Consider the following 20379-nt stretch of genomic DNA (forward strand, 5'->3'; position numbering starts at 1 on the left):
TAAAGTTATTCTATTTTTCCATGATTATATATTGATAGAATATATTGTTTTTCATGCATCAATTATTAAAATAAAGAACTCAATACATGGTTTCATGACTGAGATTGAAATAGTCCACAGTGTACCTAATCTCCTTTGATCCTTTATGTTGAACAGTTCAGGCCGTGGTACTTGCCTTGATAATGAGCCTCCCAAGCGTGACTTTCTTTATCCAGCTGTGGCTCCAGGTCAGGTGTATGATGCCGATGAACAATGCCGTTTCCAGTATGGAGCAACATCTCGCCAATGTAAATATGGGGTAAGAAGTCTTAATCCTTCTGTTTAGTCATTTATATGGTTTTTTTTCATGACACAATTGTTAAGATGGAATTTTGATGAATGTAATTTCTCTGGTATCAGTATTAACACAAGTATGGCCTTTGACATTGCTCCTTTTCTGAAATCATTTGTATAATATTTATTCTAAATGTTTGAATAATCCTTTAATTAAATAAATTTCAAATGTCTTGGGAGGGATGCAGATAGAATTTAAAAATTTTCCAGTGTATTTCTTTTTTAAGTTCTGAGTTTATAATGCCAACTTTTGTCTTTAAAATGTTATGATTTTGAAACCTCCCTCACTTCCCACCTTTTCTGGTACTATAATAACTGGGTTAAGGGCATTTTCACTTTGACTCAGAGTTTTTAACTTATACTTTTAGTATTAAGTCATTGCAAGTTGCCCACATTCTAACATAGTTAACTGAGTGGGGACAAAATGACATTAGGCTAAATAGAGAAACAAGGAAAATTGCTATGGGAAAACAATGGAGGTATCATGGTTTACTCTTCTTGTCTGTCTAAAAAAGTTTAAGGATCTACCACAGAAGATGTTAAAAAATAATTCTTTTTAAATTTTCGTAGAGAAAGATTTCAGTATCTAATATAGAGAGACGTTCATAGTAGATACACAATGTAAACATGTTGAATGAATGTATAGGATTTTTAAATGATGAATTGTATGTCAAAAATTTTTGAAAGTAAGTTTAAAGGCTTTCTCCCAATTTTTTGTAAACTGTGTTTAAAATCCCTTTTAAGAAAATAATAATGATAAAAGGTAGTTAAGACTAAATGATACACACTTTGTACTCTACCAGTTATTCTTCTTGGGTGCAGTACAAAGGAAAGTGATTTTTTAAATAGTCTTTGAGGGACAAGTATATTATTATTCCTAGGAGGCTTTGGCAGCACATTTTGTGCATTAGATTTAAAGATTGTGTGCAACTATCTAAAGATATATAGCCTTAAGTAAAACTTTGTCTCTCCATAAAGAATCTTTACTTCTATTCTTGTTTCTGTATGGTTTTAGTTACTTTTTTCCCTAGGTTGCTTTTTCCCTCAGAAAAAGCCAAACTTTAATCACAATCTTTGTATATACTTGTAGCTTCAGCTCAGTTCAGTTCAGTCGCTCAGTCGTGTCTGACTCTTTGCGACCCCATGAATCGCAGCATGCCAGGCCTCCCTGTCCATCACAAACTCCCAGAGCTTACTCAAACTCATGCCCATTGAGTCGGTGATGCCATCCAGCCATCTCATCCTCTCTCGTCCCCTTCTCCTGCTGCCCCCATCCCTCCCAGCATCAGGGTCCTTTCCAGTGAGTCAACTCTTCACATGAGGTGGCCAAAGTATTGGGGTTTCAGCTTCAGGATGAGGTGGCCAAAGTATTGGAGTTTCAGCTTCAACATCAGTCCTTCCAATGAACACCCAGGACTTATCTCCTTCAGGATGGACTGTTTGGATCTCCTTGCAGTCCAGGGGACTCTCAAGAGTCTTCTCCAACACCACAGTTCAAAAGCATCAATTCTTTGGCAGTCAGCTTTCTTTATAGTCCAGCTCTCACATGCATACATGACTACTGGAAAAACCTTGACTAGATGGACCATTGTTGGCAAAGTAATGTCTCTGCTTTTTAATATGCTTTCTAGGTTGCTCATAACTTTTCTTCGAAGGAGTAAGCTTTTAATTTCATGGCTGCAGTCACCACCTACAGTGACTGTTTCCCCATCTATTTGCCATGAAGTGATGGGAAGAGATGCCATGATCTTCGTTTTCTGAATGTTGAGCTTTAAGCCAACTTTTTCACTCTCCCCTTTCACTTTCACCAGAGGCTTTTTAGATCTGATGTTGTTGATACTTCTCCCGGCAATCTTGATTCCAGCTTGTGCTTCATCCAGCCCAACGTTTCTCATGATGTACTCTACATATAAGTTAAATAAGCAGGGTAACAATATATAGCCTCGTATATTGTCACAGATGTAGCATCATCAATAGATGCAGCATCATCTTTTAGTATTTGCAATAGCTCAACTGGAATTCCATCACCTCCACTAGCTTAGTTTGTAGTGATGCTTCCTAAGGCCCACTTGACTTCACATTCTAGGATGTCTGGCTCTACGTGAGTGATCACACCATCGTGATTATCTGGGTCGTGAAGATCTTTTTTGTACAGTTCTTCTGTGTATTCTTGTCACCTCTTCTTAATGTCTTCTGCTTCTGTTAGGTCCATACCATGTCTGTCGTTTATTGAGCCCATCTTAACATGAAATGTCCTCTTGGTATCTCTAATTTTCTTTTTTCTTTTTTTTTTTTCTAATTTTCTTGAAGAGATCTCTAGTCTTTCCCATTCTGTTGTTTTCCTCTATTTCTTTGCACTGATCACTGAGGAAGGCTTTCTTATCTCTCCTTACTATTCTTTGGAACTCTGCATTCAAATGGGTATCTTTCCTTTTCTCCTTTGCTTTTTACTTCTCTTCTTTTCACAGCTATTTGTAAGGCCTCCTCAGACAGCCATTTTGCTTTCTTGCATTTCTTTTTCTTAGGGATGATTTTGATTCCTGTCTCCCGTACTATGTCACGAACCTCTGTCCATAGTTCATCAGGCACTCTATCAGATCTAGTCCCTTAAATCTATTTCTCACTTCCACTGTATAGTCATAAGGGATTTGATTTAGGTCATACCTGAATGGTCTAGTGGTTTTCCCCACTTTCTTCAATTTCAGTCTGAATTTGGCAATAAGGGGTTCATGATCTGAGCCACAGTCAGCTCCCGGTCTTGTTTTTACTGACTGTATAGAGCTTCTCCACCTTCGGCTGCAGAGAATATAATCAATCTGATTTTGGTGTTGACCATCTGGTGATGTCCATGTGTAGCGTCTTCTCTTGTGTTGTTGGAAGAGGGTGTTTGCTATGAACAGTGCGTTCCCCTTGCAGAACCCTATTAGCCTTTGCCCTGCTTCATTCTGTACTCCAAGGCCAAATTTGCCTGTTACTCCAGGTGTTTCTCGACTTCCTACTTTTGCATTCCAGTCCCCTGTAATGAAAAGGACATCTTTTTGGGGTGTTCATTCCAGAAGGTCTTGTAGGTCTTCATAGAACCATTCAACTTCAGCTACTTCAGCAGTACTGGTCAGGGCATAGACTTGGATTACTGTGATATTGAATGGTTTGCAAACTTGGAAACGAACAGATATCATTCTGTCGTTTTTGAGATTGCATCCAAGCAATTCACACTCTTTTGTTGACCATGATGGCTACTCCATTCCTTCTAAGGGATTCTTGCCCACAGTAGTAGATATAATGGTCATCTGAGTGAAATTTACTCATTCCAGTCCATTTTAGTTCGCTGATTCCTAGAATGTCAATGTTCACTCTTGCCATCTCCTGTTTGACTACTTCCAATTTGCCTTGATTCATGGAACTAACAGTCCAGGTTCCTAAGCAGTATTGCTCTTTACAGCATCGGACCTTGCTTCCATCACCAGTCACATCCACAACTGGGTGTTGTTTTTGCTTGGCTCTGTCTCTTCATTCTTTCTGGAGTTATTTCTCCACTGATCTACAGTACCATATTGGGCACCTACAGGCCTGGAGAGTTCATATTTCAGTGTCCTATCTTTTGCCTTTTCATACTGTTCATGGGGTTCTCAAAGCAAGAATGCTGAAGTGGTTTGCCATTCCTTTCTCCAGTGGACCACATTTTGTCAGAACTCTCCACCATGACCCTACATGACAAGGCTCATAGTTTCATCGAGTTAGACAAGGCTGTGGTCCATGTGATTAGATTTGTTAGTTTTCTGTGATTGTGGTTTTCAGTCTCTCTGCCCTCTGATGGAGAAGGATAAGAGGTTTATGGAAGCTTCCTAATGGGAGAGACTGACTGAGGGGAAACTGGGTCTTGTTCTCATGGGTGGGGCCATGCTTGGTAAATCTTTAATCCAATTTTCTGTTGATGGGTGGAGCTGAGTCAAGAGAAAGGATAGTCTCTTCAATAAAAGACTCTGGAAACACTGGACAACCACATTCAGAAGAATAAAACTGGACCTTAGCTTACACCATATTGCAAAAATTAACTCAACGTGGATTAAAGACTGAAGTGTAAGACTGAAAACTATAAAACTCCTAGAGGAAAATATAGGAGAAAAGCTTCTTGATCTTGGTCTTGGCAGTGGTTCCTTGATATGAAAAACAGGCAACAAAAGTAACTATAGATGAGTGGGATTACATCAAAATAGAAAGCTCCGCACAACAAATCAAAATGAAAAGCCAGTTTATGGAATTTGCAGAAATTATTTGCAAACCATATATCTGATGAAGGGATAATGTCCATAGTATATAAGGAACTCTTACAGTTTTAGCAAAAAAAGCAAATAATCCAATTTAAAAATGGACAAAGGAACTTAATAGACATTTCTCAAAAGAAGACATACAAATGAACAATTATATGAAAAGGTATAAACCTCACTAATCATCAGGATAATGCAAATCGAAACAGCAATGAGATAACACCTTACACCTGTTAGGATGGTTATTATTTAAAAACTGATAATTAGTGTTCACAAAAATGTGGAAAAAAGAGAATTCTTACACACAGTTGGTGAAGATGTAAATTTGTGCAGCCACTGTGGAAAACAATATGGAACTTTCTCAAAAAATTAAAAATAAAACTGCCATATGATCTAGGAATCCTACTCCTGGGTATATATCCAGAGGTACTGAAATCAGGATCTTCAAGAAGGTATGTACTGTCATATTTATTGCAACATTATTCAAAATAGCTCAGACATGGAAGCAACATAAATGTTCATTGACCACCAAGAGATTTTACTCAGCCACTTTTTACAGTGAACATCAGCTAACTTGTTCTTGAAGACTTCAAAAAGCTAAAGAGTATGACAAGCATACTTTTCATTTACCTTTTTCCTGGTAGACATTCAATACATATTTCCCTTTCCTCTACGAATATCTATGTCAGCCATGATACCATCCTATATAACTAGTATGCTAGTAGTGCTTTAGGAGAGTCTGAGCCATCTGTACTTTGGGGAGTATGTTAACATACTCTAAGGGTCACATTTTGACTAAATTTCATCCTTCAATCTCAGCTCACATGCAGTTTCTCTTCAGGCTGGCCTTCAGTCTGATCCATCTATATGAAAAGTCTTCTCCCAGTTACTTACATTTATGCTCCCAGTTAAAGCATAAAGGAAATTATGCTTTTTATTTCCTTCACAGCACTTACTAGTCCATATTCATTTTACTTATTTGATTACTTGTTAGCTAGTTAAATGTGATCTTCTAAGTAAGGCCTGCCCTAACAACCTTATCTGAAACTGCACACACACACATACATACACAAACACACTTCATGTAATTTTTCCTGACTTTTTTTTCCTTCCTTATTATTTGTTACTGATACTTTCTAACATACTGTATATTTTGTTCATTTTGCTGCTGCCTGCCTATTTGCTCATGGCTGTTTATAAAGTGAATTGCACAGTGTCTGCCTCATAATAGGAGCTCGGAAAATATTTGGTGGATAAATGTGTGAGAGTATGGAATGAATCAGGGCAAAGGCTAATAGAGTTTTGCCAAGAGAATGCACTGGTCATAGCAAACACCCTCTTCCAACAACACAAGAGAAGACTCTACACATGGACATCACCAGATGGTCAACACCGAAATCAGATTGATTATATTCTTTGCAGCCAAAGATGGAGAAGCTCTATACGGTCAGCAAAAACAAGACTGGGAGCTGACTGTGGCTCAGATCATGAACTCCTTATTGCCAAATTCAGACTGAAATTGAAGAAAGTGGGGAAAACCACTAGACCATTCAGGTATGACCTAAATCAAATCCCTTATGACTATACAGTGGAAGTGAGAAATAGATTTAAGGGACTAGATCTGATAGACAGAGTGCCTGATAAACTATGGACGGAGGTTCGTGACATTGTACAGGAGACAGGGATCAAGACCATCCCCAAAAGAAATGCAAAAAGGCAAAAGGGCTATCTGAGGAGGTCTTACAAATAGCTGTGAAAAGAAGAGAAGCGAACAGCAAAGGAGAAATGGAAAGATATTCCCATTTGAATGCAGAGTTCCAAAGAATAGCAAGGAGAGATAAGCAAGCCTTCCTCAGTGATCAGTGCAAAGAAATAGAGAAAAACAACAGAATGGGAAAGACTAGAGATCTCTTCAAGAAAATTAGAGATACCAAGGGAACATTTCATGCAAAGATGGGTTCGGTAAAGGACAGAAATGGTATGGACCTAACAGAAGCAGAAGATATTAAGAAGAGGTGGCAAATATACACCGAAGGACTGACAAAAAAGATCTTCACAACCCAGATAATCACGATGGTGTGATCACTAACCTAGAGCCAGACATCCTGGAATGTGAAGTCAAGTGGGCCTTAGAAAGCATCACTACAAACAAACCTAGTGTAGGTGATGGAATACAATTGAGCTACTTCAAATCCTGAAAGATGATGCTGTGAAAGTGCTGCACTCAATATGCCAGCAAAATTGGAACACTCAGCAGTGGCCACAACTGGAAAAGGTCAGTTTTAATTCCAATGTCAAAGAAAGGCAATGCCAAAGAATGCTCAAACTACCACACAATTGCACTCATCTCACACGCTAGTAAAGTGATGCTCAAAATTCTCTAAGCCAGGCTTCAGTAATAAGTGAACCGTGAACTTCCAGATGTTCAAGCTGATTTTAGAAAAGGCAGAGGAACCAGAGATCAAATTGCCAACATCCGCGGGATCATCGAAAAAGCAAGAGAGTTCCAGAAAAACATCTATTTCTTCTTTGTTCACTATGCCAAAGCCTTTGACTGTATGGATCACAATAAACTGTGGAAAATTCTAAGAGATGGGAATACCAAACCACCTGACCTGCCTCTTAAGAAACCTATATTCAAGTCAGGAAGCAACAGTTAGAACTGGACATAGAACAACAGGATGGTTCCAAATAAGAAAAGGAGTACGTCAAGGCTGTATATTGTCACCCTGCTTATTTAACTTATATGCAGAGTATATCATGAGAAACGCTGGGCTGGAAGAAGCACAAGCTGGAATCAAGATTGCTGGGAGAAATATCAATAACCCCAGATATGCAGACGACACCACCCTTATGGCAGAAAGTGAAGAGGATCTAAAAAGCCTCTTTGTGAAAGTGAAAGAGGAGAGTGAAAAAGTTGGCTTAAAGCTCATCATTCATAAAACTAAGATCATAGTATCTGGACCCATCACTTCATGAGAAATAGATGGAGAAACTGTGGAAACAGTGTCAGACTTTATTTTTGGGGGCTCCAAAATCACTGCAGATGGTGATTGCAGCCATGAAATTAAAAGATGCTTACTCCTTGGAAAGAAAGTTATGACCAACCTAGACAGCATATTAAAAAGCTGAAATGTTACTTTGCCAACAAAGGTCCATCTAGTCAAGGCTATGGTCTTTCCAGTGGTCACGTACGGATTTGAGAGTTGGACCATGAAGAAAGCTGAGTGCCGAAAAATTGATGCTTTTGAACTGTGGTGTTGGAGAAGACTCTTGAGAGTCTCTTGGACTTCAAGGAGATCCAACCAGTCCATCCTAAAGGAGATCAGTTTTGGATGTTCATTGGAAGGACTGATGTTGAAGCTTGAACTGCAATACTTTGGCCACCTGATGCGAAGAGCTGACTCATTTGAAAAGACCCTGATTCTGGGAGAGATTGTGGGAAGGAGGAGAAGGGGACGACAGAGGATGAGATGGTTGGATGGCATCACCGACTCGATGGGTATGAGTTTGAGTAAACTCCAGGAGTTGGTGATGGACAGGGAGGCCTGGCATGCTGTGATTCATGGGGTTGCAAAGAGTCGGACACGCTTGAGCAGCTGAACTGAACTGAACTGAAATTAGTGAAAATCATCTGGTAAAGAAATGGAGGAGAGAAGACACTTGTGAAGACCCTGAGGCTGTGTATTTGAAGAGCTGAGAAGGCCAGTGTGACTGACGCTGTTAAAGCAGCCGTCATGTACATGAGGCAAGAAAAGAGGAGGATCCAAATCAAACTTCCAGCCTTTGTTAAGAATTCTAGGTTTTTATCTTAATAGCAGTAGAAAACAAAAGATTTTTAATGAATGAGACCAGGAGAACTTATTGAGAACTTATTGATGAACAGAGGATCACAAAATTTTGAAGACAAATTATCTTAGGAAGTAAATATAATTTTATATAGGACAGTATAAATTATTTTTATCAACATATTAATTGATGTCTTTATATTTTTAATTATTAATTTTAATTGGAGGCTAATTACTTTACAGTATTGTAGTAATTAATATCTTTAAGAAGCCTTCCATCAAGCTGTGCCTGCCTGAAGTATAGCTCTTTGCAGTAAGGGTAACCTGCTAGAGATAAGATATTTGAGTTATTTAATCAAGGTATTATCTCCATGGAGTGTACTTAAGACTGACTTATTTTGTCTCTTAGACTCACTTTTTAATATTTTCATGCTCACTCTCTTTTGTTTATTATTTCATCACTATGAGTTAGCTAAGGTTCAAGTAATTTTTACTTTGTCATTGAGAATCATTTCACTAAAAATACTTTTTATTAGTCTTTTTTGGGTACTTTTGACTACCTCCATAATTTTTTTAAGAGATTCAGATAACTTGAGAGAGGATAATAGTGAAATACTTACAAGTACATATAAGGGAAATTTAAAGAAATTGAGTTTGAGTAGCCTGTAAAACAGAAAGCTAAATGTTGGCTTCAAAATCACTTTCAGGCTTTGGAACATTTATTATAGTTTGATTGCTGGTAACAAATTGTTCTCCTTCCCCACCAAGAGCATAAAAAAGCACAGTTGCCTTAATTTTTACAGCTGGAAGGTTGTCAATTAGGTAGTAGGAAGAATTTCAAGTTATTAAATACTGGAATTTTGTACTGAGGGAAATTGTAGAATCACTTTCCTTGAGGATTTAAGGTGACATAAATATTCTACAATATGGTTTGATATGGGCTTAGGGAATAAAAGACATGGAATTGTTTTAACACCTCAATATTCTTTTGGAGGGCAAACATATGTATTTATCAGGTGTATACTTGACAAGAAGTTGATTTAATTTTTATTTTTCCTCAAATTTCAAGCCCAAATCATAGGTTTATAATCATTTGTATTCTTGGAGATCAGTAGTTTCTACTCTGGGTTTGCTTCTTCTTACTCTGGGTTTCTAAAGAATCTGCCTGTGTTGCAGGAGACCCAGGTTTGATCCCTGGGTTGAGAAGATCCCCTGGAGAAGGACATGGCAACCCACTCCAGTGTTCTTGCCTGGAGAATCCCATGGACAGGGGACTGTGCAGGCTACAGTCCACGGGGTCTCAAAGCGTCAGACACAACTGAGCGACTGACACTTTGACTTGCTTCTTAGAAGTGTTTTTATAAACCATTTAATATTTTTGAATCCCTTTAGATTGATAGTTATTTAATCTGAATTTCTAGGCTAGTCTTTTGTTTATATGTATGTGTGTGTGTTTAATGTATATGTATAAAATACGCACGTAACTATATATATATATGCCTTTTTTTTTTTTTTTTTACCTTTTTAGGATCTCTTGCACTTAAATTACACACATAACAGGATTAATCTGTTTAAAGCTGAAATAAGGGTGCATTATTCTCTTTCTTCAAATAGTTAGTAAACACCTGGAGCCAGGCCACAGGGTCACCATATGTTGGTTTTCAGTTTTCCTTTGGGTGATAAAATGATAAGTAACCTTTCTAATCACCGATGCTCCTTCTTGACCTCTTTAGTGCTCTGCTCTCCCCTTTGGCCATTAGGATCTTTTATTGCAAACAGCTGTTGAGAGATTTACCAATAGGATAATGAGGACAAAGAGAATGTTTCATATCCAGAACCAGGGACCCAAGATGTCATAGGGTTAGGATTTCACAAGGGCAGAAAATTTGTGTATGTCTCTTAATTGATCTTTAGAGTTGTTTAAAAAATTGAAAACAAAAACCATCTAGCAGTAAAAACATCATTTTCTCTTCTTATACTGTTTTAATTTCTTAATGATGTAATAATTATGAAATGGTTTTGTGTTTTTATAATATCCCTTTCCCCTATTGGAGAAGGAAATGGCAACCCACCCCAGTACTCTTGCCTGGAAAATTCCATGGGCTACAATCCGTGGGGTCGCAAAGAGTTGGGCACTACTGAGGGACTTCACTTTCACTTTTCACTTTCACTTTCCCCCATGTCAGCTGCTAATTTTAATTTTCTCAGGTAAATCAAAGGGCCTTTCTTCCCCTTTTTTCTTTAGCATCATTTAACAACTATAGTTACTTGAAAAGGATGGAAACACTAAGAAAGATAATTCTAATATCTTTGACTATAAAATAACCAATTATTCTATTTTGATCAAAGGAGCCCAAGTTCAGTGCTTTACAAAATTACTTTCTTGATATCAGCTAAATTATTTTTCATAATTAGATGATTACTTTAAAACTCTACTCTCTCTATGTATTTTTGATTATGATTTATACTTGCTAATATTTTTATTGTTATTAATGTTTGCAAACTTCCATCATTTGAAAAATCAAATGGAGTAGAAATCTTGGAGTTGATATTAAAGTTTTAGATAAGTTTTGAAGAGTATGTTAATAGGATCTTTAATTATATTGGAGATGTACATTCTAATGTACATGACAATGTTACATTCAGAAGTTCCAATAATAATAATGTATAAGTTGATGCCTAAGCTCATACTTTGAAAGTGAAAGTGTTAGTCACTCAGTTGTGTCCAACTCTGTGCAGCCCTATCTATGGACTGTAGCCTACCAAGCTCCTGTCCATGGGATTCTCCAGGCAAGAATACTGGAGTGGGTTGCCCTTCCCTTCTCCAGAGGGGTCTTCCCAACTCAGGAATCGAACCCAGATCTACATTGCAGGCAGATTCTTTACCATCTGAGCCTCCAGGGAAGCCCTCAAGCCCATATATTGAATGAATATATTATGACTTAGTACATGATAATATTTTAGTATACATTTATTTATTTTAATTGGAGGCTAATTAATATTAAGTTGAAGTATCTTCCTTTAAAATACAGGTAAAGTGTAGGGTTATGATTATGTTCATAAAGGACATGAATATTGAGTGGGGTTTTGTATGATGTTGTTGTTGTAAGTAAACCTTTACTAATCAGCCTTAATTGACCAATGACTTTATTCAGTTTTGATACACTTAGAAGAAACTGAGAAGTAGCTTAATTGTGTGGAGATATTTTAGGCATTGATATTAGACAACTGATTGAAATCTAGGTTTAGGTAGGATTGAAGCAATTGCTAAGTCTTTCTGAGCTTATGTTTCTCACACTTTCTAAAAGATTGTCATGATGAAATGAGATACAGATATGAAGATGCCTAGCATAGTAGTTGCCAGTATACCCTAAAAAATTATTAGTTTCTTTCTTTTTTCATGCCTACAACATTGCTGAGAAGTTATTTAGTGTATGCTGCATTATCTCCAATGATGAGGAAGTTATGATTGCTCAGGTCTGACTTTTGGAAGATTTTTCTGTACATTAAACCGATCTGCATAGTCCCCAGCTTTTTTTTAAACCTTTTTTCCCAGTTTTATTGAAAAATAATTGGCATAGATCACTGTATAAGTTGACAGTGTACAGCATGATGATTTGATTTACATATGTTGTGAAATAATTACTATAATATGCTTAGCTAGCATCTTATCATTTCATATGGGCGTTCCCCGGTGGCTCAGCATTAAAGAATCTGCAATGCAGGAGATTGAGGAGATGTAGGTTCGATTCCTGCATCGAGAAGATACCCTGGAAGAGGGCATGGCAAGCCACTCCAGTATTCTTGCCTGGAGAATCCCATGGATAGAGGAGCCCAGTGGGCTACAGTCCACAGGGTTGTAAAGATTCGGACATGACTGAAGTGACTTGCGTATGCATGCATGCATCATCTCATATGGGCTTCCCAGGTGGCTCACTGGTAAAGAATCCTCCAGCCAATGCAGGAGACATGGGTTTGACCCGTGGTTTGGAAAATCCCCTGGAGAATAAAATGACAACCCATTCTAGTATTCTTGCCTGGGAAATCCCATGGACAGAGGAGGTTGGCAGGCTCCAGTACACGTGGTCACAAAAGAATCAGACACGACTTAGTGGCTAAAACAACAATCATCTCATATAGATAAAATAAAAAGAAAAGAAAAAAGTTGTTCCCTTGTGATGAGAACTTTCAGAATCTACTCTTTTTTTAAGTTTGTTTTTTTTTTAATGTGGACCATTTTTAAAGTCTTTATGGAATTTGTAACAGTATTCCTTCTGTTGTTTATTTTCTGCTTTTGGGGCCTGTGAGGTATGTGGGATATTAGCTCCTCAACCATGGATCAAATCTGTACCCACTGTATTGGAAATTGAATTCTTAACCACCAGGAAAGTTCTTTAGGATCTACTCTTTTAACAAATTTCCTGTGTACCTTCTACCTTTTATCCATTAGTTGAACTGACTTCTAAGTCAGCATACATATTTTATCTCCAATCCTATATGTAATGTTTTTTTTGAAGTCGTGTTTCAAAAACATGATTGAAGTAACAATCACTTCTTCAGATACAAAAACATAAAATAGTAGATAAGTAAAACTAACAAAGGGCTTCTCAGTTTGTGCTAGGGTTAAACAACCCACCTGCCAATGCAATAGATGCAATTTGAGATGCAGTTTGATCCCTGGGTCAGGAAGATCCCCTGGAGGAGGACACAAGAACCCACTCCAGTATACTTGCCTGGAGAATCCCATGGACAGAGTCACCTGGCTGACTGTGATTCATAGGGCTGTGAAAAATCAGACACGACTGAAGCAGCTTAACATGCATGCACACAAAACTAACAAAATATAATTAAATATCATGGTTTTAGCTTCAGCATGTACTTCTCTGATGAGGAGAGGCACAGGAAAATTTGATATATTGTGGAATGATGCCAGTATAATCCATAAATCTTGTTTCTTCACTTAGATTGTTTCTAAGTGCATTAATGGTATGAAGCTATCGGGCAAATTTTCTTACAAAGAGAAAAATCTGTAGCATAACATTAGATTCTTAGAAACATTTGAAAGTCCTATAGAATGGTCTCTTTACTGGACACAGATAGCTTAGTAGCTTGATATCCAAAACTAATATGATGAAGTCATTAGGGCAAGTGAAGAATCTGTAAAGATGCATTCATTTGTTTTATTTTTAAAACATTGATAGAAGCTATATCTGGAAGTCACTTACTAATATTTATGACACTGATATCTCTTGGAGGTAAAGACCTACATCTCTAAAAAGGAAGTATCGCAAGCCACAGAGTTTAAGCCTACAAAAGATCAATTGATGTGGAAAATATGGAAAGATATTAAGAGACGTGAGTTAGAATGAGTAGGTCCAATGTAAGTTGAATAGAAAGTTCTAGAAGAAAGAATGGAGAAGAGGTATATTAAAAGATTTAATGACTAAACTAATAATTTTTCCAAAACAAAGATACAAATCCTCAAAGCATAGATAAATAAAAAGAACACATAGTTACAGTGGTGAGACTGCTCTAAAGCAGAAACAAAGAGAACTCTTGAAAGCAACTAGAAAGACTTTGTGAGAGAGAAACAGCAATTAGACTGGCAAGTGATTTTTCATCAGCCTCTGAAAAGTCCAGGTGTCAATGAACTTAATATCTTCAAAGGCAGATGTAAGATACACAGCGCCTAGGACTCTATATTTGACTAAAATATTACTTTTGAAATGAAAGTAAAACAAAGATATTTTCAGACAGACAAGAATAAGTCCCTTGCTATTTTCAGTTCAGTTCAGTCATGCAAGTCATGTCTGACTCTTTGTGACCCCATGAACTGCAGCACACCAGGCCTCCCTGTCCATCACCAACTCCCGGAGTCCACCCAAATCCATGTCCATTGAGTCAGTGATGCCATCCAACCATCTCATCTTCCGTCATCGCCTTCTCCTGCCCTCAATTTTTCCCAGCATCAGGGTCTTTTCAAATGAGTCAGCTCTTCGCATGAGGTGGCCAAAGTATTGCAGTTTAAGCTTCAACTACAGTCCTTCCAATGAAACCCAGGACTGATCTCCTTTAGGATGGACTGCTTGGATCTCCTTGCAGTCCAAGGGACTCTCAAGAGTCTTCTCCAACACCACAGTTCAAAAGCATCAATTCTTTGGCAGTCAGCTTTCTTTATAGTCCAACTCTCACATCCATACATGACTGCTGGCAAAACCATAGCCTTGACTAGATGGACCTTTGTTGATAAAGTGATGTCTCTGCTTTTTAACATGCTGTCTAGGTTGGTCATAACTTTCCTTCCAAGGAGTAAGCGTCTTTTAATTTCATGGCTGCAATCACCATCTGCAGTGATTTTGGAACCCCCAAAAATAAAGTCTGACACTGTCCACTGTTTCCCCATCTATTTGCCATGAAGTGACGGGGCCGGATGCCATGATCTTAGTTTTCTGAATCTTGAGCTTTAAGCCAACTCTTTCACTCTCCTCTTTCACTTTCATCAAGAGGTTCTTTAGTTCTTCTTTACTTTCTGCCATAAGGGTGGTGTCATCTGCATATCTGAGGTTATTGATATTTCTCCCAGAAATCTTGATTCCAGCTTGTGCTTCTTCTAGCCCAGCGTTTCTCATGATGTACTCTGCATATAAGTTAAATAAGCAGGGTGACAATATACAGCCTTGACGTACTCCTTTTCTTACTTGGAACCAGTCTGTTGTTCCATGTCCAGTTCTAACTGTTGCTTCCTGACCTGCATACAGGTTTCTTAAGAGGCAGGTCAGGTGGTTTGGTATTCCCATCTCTTGAAGAATTTTCCACAGTTTATTGTGATCCACACAGTCAAAGGCTTTGGCATAGTCAATAAAGCAGAAATAGATGTTTTTCTGGAACTCTCTTGCTTTTTTGATGATCCCGTGGATGTTGGCAATTTGATCTCTGGTTCCTCTGCCTTTTCTAAAACCAGCTTGAACATCTGGAAGTTCACAGTGCACGTATTGCTGAAGCCTGGCTTAGAGAATTTTGAGCATTAATTTACTAGCATGTGAGAGGAGTGCAATTGTGCAATAGTTTGAGCATTCTTTGGCATTGCCTTTCTTTGACATTGGAATTAAAACTGACCTTTTCCAGTTGTGGCCACTGCTGAGTGTTCCAATTTTGCTGGCATATTGAGTGCAGCACTTTCACAGCATCATCTTTCAGGATTTGAAGTAGCTCAATTGTATTCCATCACCTACACTAGGTTTGTTCGTAGTGATGCTTTCTAAGGCCCACTTGACTTCACATTCCAGGATGTCTGGCTCTAGGTTAGTGATCACACCATCGTGATTATCTGGGTTGTGAAGATCTTTTTTGTCAGTTCTTCGGTGTATATTTGCCACCTCTTCTTAATATCTTCTGCTTCTGTTAGGTCCATACCATTTCTGTCCTTTACCGAACCCATCTTTGCATGAAATGTTCCCTTGGTATCTCTAATTTTCTTGAAGAGATCTCTAGTCTTTCCCATTCTGTTGTTTTTCTCTATTTCTTTGCACTGATCACTGAGGAAGGCTTTCTTATCTCTCCTTACTATTCTTTGGAACTCTGCATTCAAATGGGAATATCTTTCCTTTTCTCTTTTGCTTTTTGCTTCTCTCCTTTTCACAGCTATTTGTAAGGCCTCCTCAGACAGCCGTGTTGCTTTTTTTGCATTTCTTTTCCTTGGGAAGGTATTGATCCCTGTCTCCTGTACAATGTCCCGAACCTCTGTCCATCATTAATCAGGCACTCTTGTCTATTTGATCTAGTCCCTTAAATCTATTTCTCACTTCCACTGTATAGTCATAAGGGATTTGATTTAGGTCATACCTGAATTGGTCTAGTGGTTTTCCCCCCTTTCTTCAATTTCAGTCTGAATTTGGCAATAAGGAGTTCATGATCTGAGCCACAGTCAGCTCCCGGTCTTGTTTTTGCTGACTGTATAGACCTCCTCCATTTTGGGCTCAAATAATATAATCAATCTGATTTCGGTGTTGACCATCTGGTGGTGTCCACATGTAGCGTCTTCTCTTGTGGTGTTGGAAGAGGGTGTTTGCTATGACCAGTGTGTTCTCTTGGCAGAACCCTATTAGCCTTTGCCCTGCTTCATTCTGTACTACAAGAACAAATTTGCCTGTTACTCCAGGTTTTTCTTGACTCCCTACTTTTGCATTCCAGTCCCCTGTAGAGAAAATGACATCTTTTTTGGATGTTCGTTCTGGAAGGTCTTGTAGGTCTTCATAAAACTGTTCTGCTTCAGCTTCTTCAGCGTTACTGGTCGGGGCATAGACTTGGATTACCATGATATTGGATGGTTTGCAAACTTGGAAACGAACAGAGATCATTCTGTCATTTTTGAGATTGCATCCAAGTACTGCATTTCGAATTCTTTTGTTGTCTATGATGGCTACTCCATTTCTTCTAAGGGATTTCTGCCCACGGTAGTAGATATAATGGTCATCTGAGTTAAATTCACCATTCAAGTTAATCTTAGTTTGCTGATTCCTAGAATGTCAACATTCACTCTTGCCATCTCCTATTTGACCACTTCCAAATGCTATTTTAATTACTGAAGAATGTACGCTGGAAGAAAGAAGTTGAATTCAGAATATAGTGGTAGGATATAAGAAACAATTGGTTATTAAAGGCATTGGTAAACACAGAGCTATATCTAAGCACACATTTGGTTAATGATGGAGGGTCACAAACTTAGATTTTTTGATGCTAGGAAAATTTTTCTCCAAAAGTTAACACACCAGCATAGGGGTGCTATCTCTCACATTTGCCAAGTAGGAACATTTTTATAAACATTGCCATAGGCACACATACCCTGCACTGAGAAATTTTACAGTCTTTTGTGAAATTTAGAAAGTAAAAATAATAAAATTTAATAAATAAGGACATTTCATTAAAATTAAACATTAGTGAAAAATCTAAGCATATTGACAGTATTCTTCTAATTTCTTTCCCGAGTATTAATTACTTTATCACAGAGCATTACCAATTCATGGCAATTGGGTTACATGTCTAATTATATCCTACCTTCTCCTGTTTCTCATAAATTCTAAGTTATAGTATTATTTTTTCATAACACTAACTATATTACCTGGTGAATAGTGGATGCTCAACAAGTATTCTTGAATGAATGGGAAATAAGCTGTTACTTGTTTTACCATGCAATTCTCCTAACTGGTTAAATGTTGATCCTATGAGGTTAGAAATATTATTTCCAATTTTCTGTGTAATGTAACAAATTTCCCTTAATGGAGATTGTTGAGGACTTCTCTCTCCTTCCTTAATTTCAAGGGCAAACATTAAGACCCAAGTTTCTCATAGAGAGCCTTCTCAAATGAATTGTAGGTTTACTGAAGGGAATTGATTGCCATAAGAAATAGGCAATTATTTATTAGTTCATAGAGGTTGTGAAGCTAATCTTTAAAAAATCTTACCTTATCCCATGAAGAATAATGCATATGTGAAAGAGAACTATGTTTTTCTAGAGCTAAGCTGGTGGGTAATCAAAAAAAAAAAGTCATCAATGCCTCACACTAACTGTACTGTATTTTTCACTGTTCAGTCACCCAGTCATGTTCTATACTCTATCACCTTATATATTTTATTTAGGGAAATTAACCTACCTACTATGATTGTTATACAATTTCTCCAAGAGTAAAATTGTTTCAGTATTCATTTAATTTAATTAGAGGTTGGGACCTACCTTTTGATGCTTATTCAGCAATTGATACACATATGCAATTGGAACTGATATTCACATGCAAATATATCAACCATGGTGTAGGATTCAGTTTAGAGAACAAAGGGTATTTCTGAAAGTGTGAAATTGTTCTCAAATTCTTTCAGAAAATGTACCTGTTGCTCTCTCAGTAAGAAATAAAATTTCCTTGTTTTTTTTTTTTTGGTTTTTTTTTTTGTCTTCCAAGACAGTATTTTTTATCTTGGTATTCTTAATTGGGATTTCAAAATCTTTCTTATTCAAGCTGGTATTTTAGATGAGAGGTCTATTTGAAAACTGCAGTCTCCTCCAAGACTAGTTTAACATCTTGAGCATTTCCCCATACGTCGATTTCTTGTCCCATACTTTAAACAGCAATATGTGAAAAGTTAATACCTAGCAGATTCAAATTCCCAGGGGCCCACTAACATAATAAAATCTTTTTTTAAGAGTGGGAATCAAACTTTCAAAATGTGTTATTCCCTGAAGCATATGAGTGCTTTATCAGAGGACTCAATTGTAGAATCTTGTGATTAAATTTTTGGAAAGAATATCTTAAGCACTTGCCATTTTAGGGTAGAGATTTTCAAGAAACTTTTGGAAAATATCAATAGAGTTTCTATAACTTGACTAAATAGTGTGTTTTCCTAATAGATACTATGAATCTTGTCCTTTACAATGATAGGATTTTCTTTGCATCAGTTCAGTTCAGTCGCTCAGTTATGTCCGACTCTTTGTGACCCCATGAATCGCAGCACACCAGGCCTCCGTGTCTATCATCAACTCCTGGAGTCTACCCAAACCCATGTCCATTGAGTCGGTGATACTATCCAGCCATCTCATCCTCTGTCGTCCCCTTCTCCTTCTGCCCACAATCCTTCCCAGCATTAGGGTCTTTTCCTATGAGTCAACTCTTCTCATGAGGTGGCCAAAGTATTGGAGTTTCAGCCTCAGCATCAGTCCTTCCAATGAACACCCAGGACTGATCTCCTTTAGGATGGACTGGTTGAATCTTCTTGCATGCCAAGGGACTCTCAAGAGTCTTCTCCAACACCACAGTTCAAAAGCATTAATTCTTTGGCACTCAGCTTTCTTCACCATGCAACTCTCACATCTACACATGACTACTGGAAAACCATAGCCTTGACTAGATGGACCTTTGTTGGCAAAGTAATGTCTCTGCTTTTTAATATGCTATCTGGGTTAGTCATAACTTTCCTTCCAAGGAGTAAGCGTCTTTTAATTTCATGGCTGTGCAACCACCATGTGCATTCCGCAATACGTGAACCGTGAACTTCAGATGTTCAAGCTGGTTTTAGAAAAGGCAGAGGAACCAGAGATCAAATTGCCAACATCCGCGGGATCATCAAAAAAGCAAGAGAGTTCCAGAAAAACATCTATTTCTGCTTTATTGACTATGCCAAAGCCTTTGACTGTGTGGATCACAATAAACTGTGGAAAATTCTTCAAGAGATGGGAATACCAAACCACCTGACCTGCCTCTTAAGAAACCTGTATGCAGGTCAGGAAGCAACAGTTAGAACTGGACATGGAACAACAGACTGGTTCCAAATAGGAAAAGGAGTACGTCAAGGCTGTATATTGTCACCCTGCTTATTTAACTTATATGCAGAGTACATCATGAGAAACGCTGGGCTAGAAGAAGCACAAGCTGGAATCAAGATTTCTGGGAGAAATACCAATAACCTCAGATATGCAGATGACACCACCCTTATGGCAGAAAGTGAAGAAGAACTAAAGAACCTCTTGATGAAAGTGAAGGAGGAGAGTGAAGAAGTTGGCTTAAAGCTCAGCATTCAGAAAGCTAAGATCATGGCATCTGGTCCCATCACTTCATGGGAAATAGGTGGGGAAACAGTGGACACAGTGTCAGACTTTATTTTTTTGGGCTCCAGTCTAAAGAAATTTTAGGCTTCTTTTCTTCTGTCTAAAGTAAGATTTCGACCTAATGAAGATGTTAGTCAGTTGTATCAGACTCTTTGTGATCCCATGGACTATGGCCCGCCAGACTCCTCTATCCGTGGGATTCTTCAGGCAAGAATACTGCAGTGGGTAGCCATTCCCTTCTCCAGGGGATCTTCCCAACCCAGGGATTGAACCCAGGCAGATTCTTTTTTTTTTATTTATTTTTATTTAAATTTTTATTAGTTGGAGGCTAATTACTTCACAACAGGCAGATTCTTTACTGTAGATTCTTTACTGCAGAAAGATTCTTTACTCTCTG

The 20379-nt window shown here is 37.9% G+C and overlaps 1 protein-coding gene across 9 annotated transcripts in view; it reads left to right on the plus strand.

The window, feature by feature from the left end:
* The window catches only part of ADAMTS6 (ADAM metallopeptidase with thrombospondin type 1 motif 6), a 283064-nt gene that overhangs the window by 145351 nt on the left and 117334 nt on the right, over positions 1-20379 (plus strand). For all 9 annotated transcript variants that reach the window (XR_006273340.1, XR_006273341.1, XR_006273338.1 and 6 more), the window contains one exon: positions 157-298. Coding sequence is in view for 5 of the 9 variants with exons in the window: in XM_043488472.1 (XP_043344407.1) it covers positions 157-298 (142 nt within the window). In the remaining 4 variants the exon portion in view is untranslated. The remainder of the gene's footprint in view (positions 1-156; positions 299-20379) is intronic.

This window comes from Cervus canadensis, chromosome 16 (genome assembly GCF_019320065.1).
Source record: "Cervus canadensis isolate Bull #8, Minnesota chromosome 16, ASM1932006v1, whole genome shotgun sequence".
Classification (NCBI taxonomy): domain Eukaryota; kingdom Metazoa; phylum Chordata; class Mammalia; order Artiodactyla; family Cervidae; genus Cervus; species Cervus canadensis.